Source organism: Lactuca saligna, chromosome 4, assembly GCF_052625555.1.
Source record: "Lactuca saligna cultivar CGN05327 chromosome 4, ASM5262555v1, whole genome shotgun sequence".
Classification (NCBI taxonomy): domain Eukaryota; kingdom Viridiplantae; phylum Streptophyta; class Magnoliopsida; order Asterales; family Asteraceae; genus Lactuca; species Lactuca saligna.
Genome location: NC_136420.1, coordinates 32,938,382 through 32,947,309, shown reverse-complemented (window position 1 = coordinate 32,947,309; position 8,928 = coordinate 32,938,382). Strand labels below are relative to the sequence as shown.

The window sequence follows — 8,928 nt, the reverse complement described above, 5'->3', positions numbered from 1 at the left end:
GTGAGGATAACGGGAATGGGTAATCAGGGTTATTGTTGGTTTGATAGAATTAATAAATTGATTGTTGATTAGTGTAATTAATAAATTTATTATTATTTGTGGGTTAAAAACCCTATATGCTCACCAAGCTCCCAAGCCTGGCCAATTCAGCTTTCTATTTTACAGGTAGTGGACCCAAAGCATAATTTGGATGATGATGAGGGATTTTTGGATTATAGGCCAGTAGTTGTAAATAATTGTTGTAAGGCTTATAATGTACTGTTTATGCTTTGGATCTGTATCGAACATGACATCCCGAGTCTTTTTAATGAGATACATTTGTACGGAAATGCTTTGATAAATCTTTATCATATTTTATTTTGGGAACAAATTCCGCAACACTTTTAATCAAATGATTACTCTGATTTTATTATAAATGCATAAACTAAATCGGTCTTTTCTAGCCATAATCTCACAAATAAGACAAGTCTTGGGCTTTTAACCTACAATTCATCAAGGGGGGCCATTTCCATAATCCATGGAGTACTTTGAACCCTACACCCTTGCTCCAAACTCTCCATTCTAATTCCTATGGATGACTTTTCAAGTAAAGTTGGTAACTTTACTAGCATGCATGGCTTAATGGGGCTCTAGAGCTGAAAAAAGCTTAATGGATGGTCTTAACACATGCATGAACTCAAAAACTCCACAAAGCTTGCACCTTTATGAATAAGGGACCCTTAAATTGTCCAAATCTACTAGATTGAGCTCCTAAAACAACCCTAGCCCACAAAGACCAAGAAAAAAGGACTAAAATGGCCATAAACCAACCCAAAAGTAGATATATGCAATGAGTAGCCAAGATAGAGACTTTATACCTCTAAAGTCTCGAAATGAAGATGCTAACACTGGATCTCTAGGATCTTCTTCAGAGGTTGAGTCTTCCAATCTTCTTCTCTTGCAAAAACCACAAAGAACCTTCTTTCAAGCTCCAAGCCTCACCCAAGGCACTCTGGGGTTTTATGTATGTCAAAAGAGGTGGTGGTTGACTTAAAATGACTAAAGGGGAGGGATAATGTTGTTTATATAGGGTAGGAATCCCTAAATTAGGGTTTTGATCTGAAGGAAGTATGCCCCACGTACCCCTTAGTACGCCCGACGTACTCACTAACCACCCGTAACCATTTAACCTTCTATGTCCCGCATACTCACTGAACCCCTACAACCCTAAATTAACTTGGCTCTAACTTCTTAGTCTTTGGTCTGATTCCAATGAACCTTATATCCATAGAAAGTTAGCGATGAGCCCTAAGCTGTTAACAACATACCTAAGCCTTAAAACCTCCCGAACAAAACCCGAAATCCATAAAAGACCTGAAATACCAAATTACAGTTATTCCCTTGACCTCGGAAGACACAATTGAACACTTGGATCACTTAGAACATAACACCCACACCCGAGTAGGGCCAAATACTTCCTTTCCCAAGGCCCTAGGCCTCATGACCGTTGAAGATTGGGCTGTAACCTTGAATAAAGAAGCAAATCTGAAACCGAGTGTTACAGTATCGGGACTAAGGGGTGGAAAGAGCTCTAGAAGATTCGGGTGGAGTTGGGATGAGAAATGAGTTGAAACTCGAGGGTTTATATATGCTTCAAAAGGGTACGCGTCGCGCACCGTCTCCCTTGCGCACCGCACATCTGGTCGGAAGTGTTGACATGTTCTTTTACAACCCAAAACTCAACTTCTTAACCAAAGTCATATACTCTTAGCCCAAAAGCCTTATATCTTTAAGGTCTATACTTCGTCCCTTAAGACCCGAGACCTTCTCTAAATTAAATTAAAGTCCAATTTCTCAAATAAGGAAACACCCCAAAACCGGATGTTACATCGAAAAATAGGTAGTACTAGGGATGAAAACAGGTCGGTGATGGGGAAGTGTTTCACATCCTCATCCCCCGTCTCCGAGTCTCTTATCTCATCCCTGCCCCATCCCCATCCCTATCGGGTGTAGGGAATCGAATCCCATCCCTTTTTAAAATTGGGCATATCATCGGTCCATCCCCGACCCATCCCCAATCATATATGTTGACATTTTCATATTACAAAAGCTATTTTTTCATACATTAAATCACAAACAATGTATTTATTTCTTTATTGACGCAACTAGTGTATCGATGAAAAACAAGAATTGATTAGTTTCTATGTAGTTTAATAACTAAGAATTAGAATAACAATAGTAATTTCTTACATTAACTTCTGAAATTGCATAATATATTACTATTAACTAGATAAAAATGTAAGTATACCATTAACTTTTACATTATTTAATAACAAAAAATTAGAATAAATAGAGAATTAATATCTTGATTACGTCTTTTAATAGCAAAAACTAGAAAATGATCTTCTCAAGCATACGACTAATGCTAATCACTCAATTTTGAGCTTAGGAAAACATTACAATTAACTAACTTTTCATAGTTTACATAACATACCAAACTATGATACAAATTATAATAGATCATGGATGCAAAATTTATAATTTAATCCTAAATAAATGGAACTATGTATTATCAATGCTAGTTTTAATACATAAAAAGAATATCTTCTTATTAAATAGGTACATATTATCCATTTGTAATATATGATAGGCGTATAATATGTAATGCGTAGCATACAACAAAAATAAAGCGGGGATGGGACGGGTTGGGGAATATGATATCCGACCCCGACCCCTCCCCGGTTTCAAGCCATACTGGGATCCCTGATCCCATATCCGAGATCCGATTTCGTGGGCAATCATCGGCCCCGATCGGGACGGGTCAACCAGGTTCCCCAACAGGTTAGGTCAATTTTTTATGTCTATGTAGTACTAGAAGTCACTTAGGACTAAACCATCTCTTTCGAGTTGGTGATCAATTTTGTTTCCAAAAATATTGGGAGACTCTCGTTATTCATGTAACTATGTAAGATAATATATCGTAGTATCATTCTTTTTTATTTGATTGCTTTTATAATATTTATCAACTTATCCTAGTATTAACGGATTTTGCTTATATATATATATATATATATATATATATATATATATATATATATATATATATATATATATATATATATATATATATATATATATATATATATATATATATAAAAGGGTCTATTTTTATTTTTCACACACAGGCCCCTCAAAATCGATGACACATTCCTATTTGGCCACATGATAACACATGACTTTGTGGTAATTCATGTATATGTTTAAATAACCATCCAGACCAAAACTAGGATACCTGAAATATAATTTGATGGTATCATTTACATTTTCAACCATAAATTACCTAAAAAATCTGATCAGAATAAACCAGAACTCGGAAACATATACCCGATCAACAAGCTTAAAACTAACAATAGGGGATGCCCGCTGGTCATGGTGATTTTCTTTTAACTAGAAGGAAAAAATGGAAAAATAAGGGGGCTTTCATGTCGAATTGGTTGTAAACTTATTGTCTAGTGTTTATAACGTTTACTAGTATTGATATTAAGGAATTCAGGTTTTTTGAATAAAGAAATGATTATTCTTGATTATAAATTCTTATAAGTTTAAAATAACAAAATTATAGAGAATCTGATATTTAAGTTTTAATACTCATTATGTCATATGCTACTAATTCAAATTAAACTTAATTTAATTTAATGTGATAAGAAAGAAATTTTGTTAGTTTGAATAAATTCGATCAGGATCGGTCTATTGATTTTTTTTGCTCTATGCATGATTATAAAATAATGTCCATATATTTATACCGCATAATAGACCAAACATATATAAAAAAAATAAACAAAAATGCATTAAGTTTTGTAGTTCAACAAAAATCCATATTACTACAAACAAAAATTACACAAATCACCTAAAACAATGCGTTTGTTTATTAAGAAATTCTATTATTTAATAACTGTCAATACTAAAGAAGGATAGAACCTAAATTAAATATGGAGCAAAATGTGATTAAGTTACACTTAATAGTGATTTGAAGCGAATACATATATTTATAAAGTTTTTAAAATGTTTTGGGTGGAATTTACTATTTAAACAAATTTTTCTACATGCATTAGCATTATATTGAGAAACATATGTTAAAATGGCCAAGAGATTTTACATGTTTTACAAATAAAATGAATTACATGTTATTTTCCTTTTCTATGCCATATATTGATTTGAAGTTTCGAACATACAAAGGGAACTCGAAATGGATATATAAGCCATGCCAAAACTTTGAAAAAAAATTGACAGCTTCTTCTTTCATTTTGAACAATTCCAGAGCTTATTTTAATGGCGTTTTCTTTCATTTCTTGGTCATTTACAATATTTTTCATAATCTTGCAGATGTTAATCATATTATGCTGTCGTAGTTGGCATGTTAATGGATGCTATACCTCCATCTTCAGCTTCGGTGACTCTCTAGCAGACACGGGTAACTTAAAACAAGTGGCCTCCATAACCGGCCAATTCTTTCCTTTTCTTCAGCCGCCTTACGGTGAAACCTTCTTTCATAAGCCCACTGGCCGTTGCTCAGATGGCCGACTCATCATTGATTTCCTAGGTAACTCCTATGTGTGTGTAAATAATATCTACTAAACGTTTCTAAGAAGAAAATAGTACATGCACTTGGTGAATGACTATAGTTTTTTTTTGGGGTTTAATAATGAAGCTGAGAGTCTCGGGTTGCCATTGGTACGACCATTTCTGCATGACAGTGAGTGTGTCGTGTGGCCGGGACAAGGAGTTAACTATGCTGTGGTGGGAGCGACAACATTGAATTCATCGTTTCTTGAAGCAAGAGGAATTGTTAACGATTTGACAAATGCCTCTTTAGGAGTTCAGTTGGCATGGTTTAAACAATCATTAGCTTCTATTTGCAGCAACGTTTCAGGTAACAATTAAGCAGTTGTAGTTTGTAAAAGGTTCTACAGTATACCATTGCAGCCATATGCGTGCAAATATATCACTTGATATTAAATTAAGATTACGATGTTCAAACATTGTGTTATGAAAAAAGTAATCAAATACGAAATTTAACAAATAGAAACATAAATAAATCAAATTTATATACAAAGATTCACAAATCAGAAGAACATACTTGTTTTGGATGTTTACAACAGTTTCACTAATCACAAAAATAACATAAGATTGACGTCTGCTTTGCAGTGTCCTCAGACAATTCCCTGATAGGGATCTATCTAAAGAATACAACAATCTGATCTAGATTGAATCTTGGTCCTAACGAAATTATATGATCAACCATTTAATCTTTCAACTGATCATCTATTCATAGCATGTCAAATACCAGTTAAAAACTATCAACCATCATACTTGTTCTAAAACCGAAATAAACTGCCTAATTAACTTCTAATCAGTTACAAATTGTCATCCATCATACCTAACAAGGCCATCTTTGACCATTAGTTATATTTAATGACAAGCCTAATCCAAGACTAGTTTGATAGCCCAACACCACAATTCTATCCCAAATGCCTTTTTGTCTTACTTTATCCATTTAATAATATGTGGAGACAAAAGCTTATAAAGCCAGTTAAGGTTCTTTCTTTCTCCAATGTGGGATAATGCTTTTAAGCTATAAGCAAAGTTCCAGCACATCGTTCAGTGTTTTTAATTGTTGGCAGATTGTAGAAACTTAATTGGAAGTTCTTTAATCTTAGTTGGAGAGATTGGTGGAAACGATTACAACTTTCCGATAACAGATGGAAAGCCCATTGATGAGGTCGAACCATTCGTTCCTCTAGTAACTGATACCATCATCTCGGTTGTCGATGTAATTAGAAGCCACTCAACTCATACAAAACACATTTTAAATCATCAACAACAACACTACGCCCAAGTTAAAATGTCTTTCAAATACAGGAATTAATTGAGATGGGGGCACAAACACTAGTCGTTCCAGGAGAATTTCCACTTGGATGTTCTTCTCAATATTTAACAATACGTGGTTCGGAAAGTGAAGAGTATGATAACACAACAGGATGCCTCATCAAGTTCAATAAATTTGCTGAATACCACAATGAACTGCTACAATTGAAACTAAATCAGCTTCGAGAGCTTCATCCCAATGTCGTCATCATCTACGCTGACTACTACAATGCTGCCATGCAATTTATCCGTTCTCCTGATAAATTTGGTGCACAATATATATGTGTTCATAAACTAACTTGAATCATTTTATGTGTCTCAAATACTAATGTGATTTCATGTCTATATTGTCCATTAATGGCATTGTAGGATTTACAAATGGTGCTCTGAAGGCATGTTGTGGACTTGGAGGTCTGTATAACTACAATAGATCATCTGAATGTGGATTACCGTATGTGACTGTGTGTGATGATCCAAATACATATGCTATGTGGGATGGAATACACTACACAGAAGCAGCATACAAAATAATTTCTAATGGTTTATTTCATGGGCCATACACTCAGCCCCAGTTTAATTTAGTGTGCCCATTTCATTCATTGGTGAGCTCATAAGAATACGTATGCTAATATGTAATCTTGATGTTTCCTCAAATTCAATATTAAAACATCAGTTTAAATAAGATTGATAACATTGCATAATAAGGTTTTACATTTCCAATAATAGATCGATGAGTCTTGATATGATGTTTACATTAGTTAAAGATGATTGGTATGCATAAGTTTCATATATATATATATATATATATATATATATATATATATATATATATATATATATATATATATATATATATATATATATATATATATATATAAGGTCTTAACATTTCGAATAACAAATCGATGAGTTTTGATATGATGTTTACATTAGTTAAAGATGATTGATAACAATACATAAGTATCATATATATATATATATATATATATATATATATATATATATATATATATATATATATATATATATAAGGGAAAGTTCACTTGATATTGAAAAAAATAAAGATCTTGAGATTCAACGTTAGCCACATATTTCTCATTTATCACTCTAATGCTCCAGTGTACCGACAGCAACGGGTATGCCTAATCATAAACAATTATATGGAAGAAAGATATAATCATATATGATTATACATGTTTATACATATATGTATAATCATAAATGATTATACATATATGTTTGTTAACAGATTGAGTAATCATATATGATTATAATGGTTAGTAGCAGAAGATGTGGTGGTGATAGAGGTGGCGGTGGTATAAGTGAGGGAGGTAGTAGTGGTGGGGTCGGCTGGTGGCGGAGGTTGTGGTAGTTGTAACATCCATAAAAATCATGCCAAATTTAATCTTTTTCAAAACATTAATTATTAAAAAACTTGTTTTCAAAATAGTGTAGTATCAGAGTATCCAAAAAACAAGGCATAAACATGAGGAGTTGTACGATCACGCCTTTGCCTTCCTGCAATCATCTGATGTACCTGAAATAAAAACTAGGGATGTCAAAAAGTCCCGTGGGGGCCCCGTCCCGTTTGGGGGATTTTTTTAAGAAAAAATGGGGGCGAGGATGGGGGCGGGGGCAAGGTTAACCCCCGTTTTAATTTCGGGGGCGGGGGCGGGGGTAGGCAATCCCGTCTCGAAATCCCCATGGGGACCCCGTTAATAAATTACATATATATATATATATATATATATATATATATATATATATATATATATATATATATATATATATATATTTATATATATTAATTATATAAATATAATAAACAATAACACGATTTTGAGCTTCCAAAATTCATCAAAAAAAACATGTTTTTAAGTTGTTAGTATAATTTTTTAAAATGTCATAACTTTTTTTATTGTTAACATATAAAATTCTGCTCTAAGTAATTATTTGTTACCTAAAAAATAGTTTCTTTTATTATAAATAACAATTTCTTTTAGCCCAAAATCAATCGGGGGCGGGGGAACGGGGGTAATAAAGGGGATTCGGGGGCGGGGGTGGGGGTAGGAAGGTTGAACATTCTGGGGGTGGGGACGGGGGCGGGATAATGGGAAAATTTCGGGGGTGGGGGCGGGAGATGCACTCCCCGCCCCGTTTTCCCCCGTTGACATCCCTAATAAAAACTGAAACTGTAAGTCCAAAGCTTAGTGAGTTCCCCCAAAAAACTGATACACTGCACATAACACATATACAAATAACAGCATGTACTAGGTCCACAGCTTTACAGACTGGATTAACCCTAGGCCCATAGTATGAGTCTGGATTGCCTTCCGGGCCCACAACTCACATCTGGATTGTCATCGAGCACATAGTACGAGTCTGGTATTCCCCACCCAGCCCTCAGCTCATATCTGGAATGCTCCCAAGTCCTCAGTATGAGTCTGGCATGCCCCGCCCGACGCTAAGCTCATATCTGGAATACTCTAGGGTTTGTAGGCTACCGCATGGAGCAGTATAACCTCAACCCAACCTACATAATATGTCGATATATAGCACAACTCATGCGCATACAGATAATCACATAATAATACAAGTAGTCCTACAGATCTACCAAACTATCACAGCAACTAGCATACAACACTAACTCATACTCAACATACTACCAACTGCTAGGATAATATATCCTCACTATAACTCACCTCTCAACTATCAAATCGAAGTGATAACTCAAACTCTCGAACCACGGCCATGAACTCCACCACCTATAGTTACCATAATATCATTTCCATAAATTTCCAATTTACCACACTACCCAGAAGTCAACTAGTCAGCCTTGGTCAAAGTCCAAGTCAATGGTCAAGGGCAACAGTCCATGTTGACCTGACTCATCGAGTGCAGTTCACCGACTCATCGAGTCCTTCTTGAACTCGAGAAATCGTTAATTCCCCAGATGAATCGTCGAGTTTCCCTGAAACTCGCCGAGTTCATGGATGTTCAAATGTCAGGAAAACCCTAGCTAAC

General features: G+C 34.7%; 1 protein-coding gene across 2 annotated transcripts; it reads left to right on the top strand.

Moving 5' to 3' along the window:
- Window positions 1-4,250: 4,250 nt before the first annotated feature.
- LOC145041537 (GDSL esterase/lipase At1g28600-like) lies at window positions 4,251-6,604 on the top strand. 2 transcript variants are annotated; one of them, XM_078989657.1, is made up of 5 exons: window positions 4,251-4,579; window positions 4,688-4,909; window positions 5,697-5,809; window positions 5,899-6,172; window positions 6,274-6,604. In XM_078989657.1, exons 1-5 carry the CDS (start codon window positions 4,309-4,311, stop codon window positions 6,516-6,518), a joined length of 1,125 nt encoding a protein of 374 aa, XP_078845783.1. In that variant the 5' UTR covers window positions 4,251-4,308; the 3' UTR covers window positions 6,519-6,604. The 2 variants fall into 2 exon arrangements, with proteins under 2 accessions (XP_078845783.1, XP_078845781.1); XM_078989655.1 differs by having other exon boundaries at window positions 5,661-5,809.
- The last annotated feature ends 2,324 nt before the right edge of the window (window positions 6,605-8,928 follow it).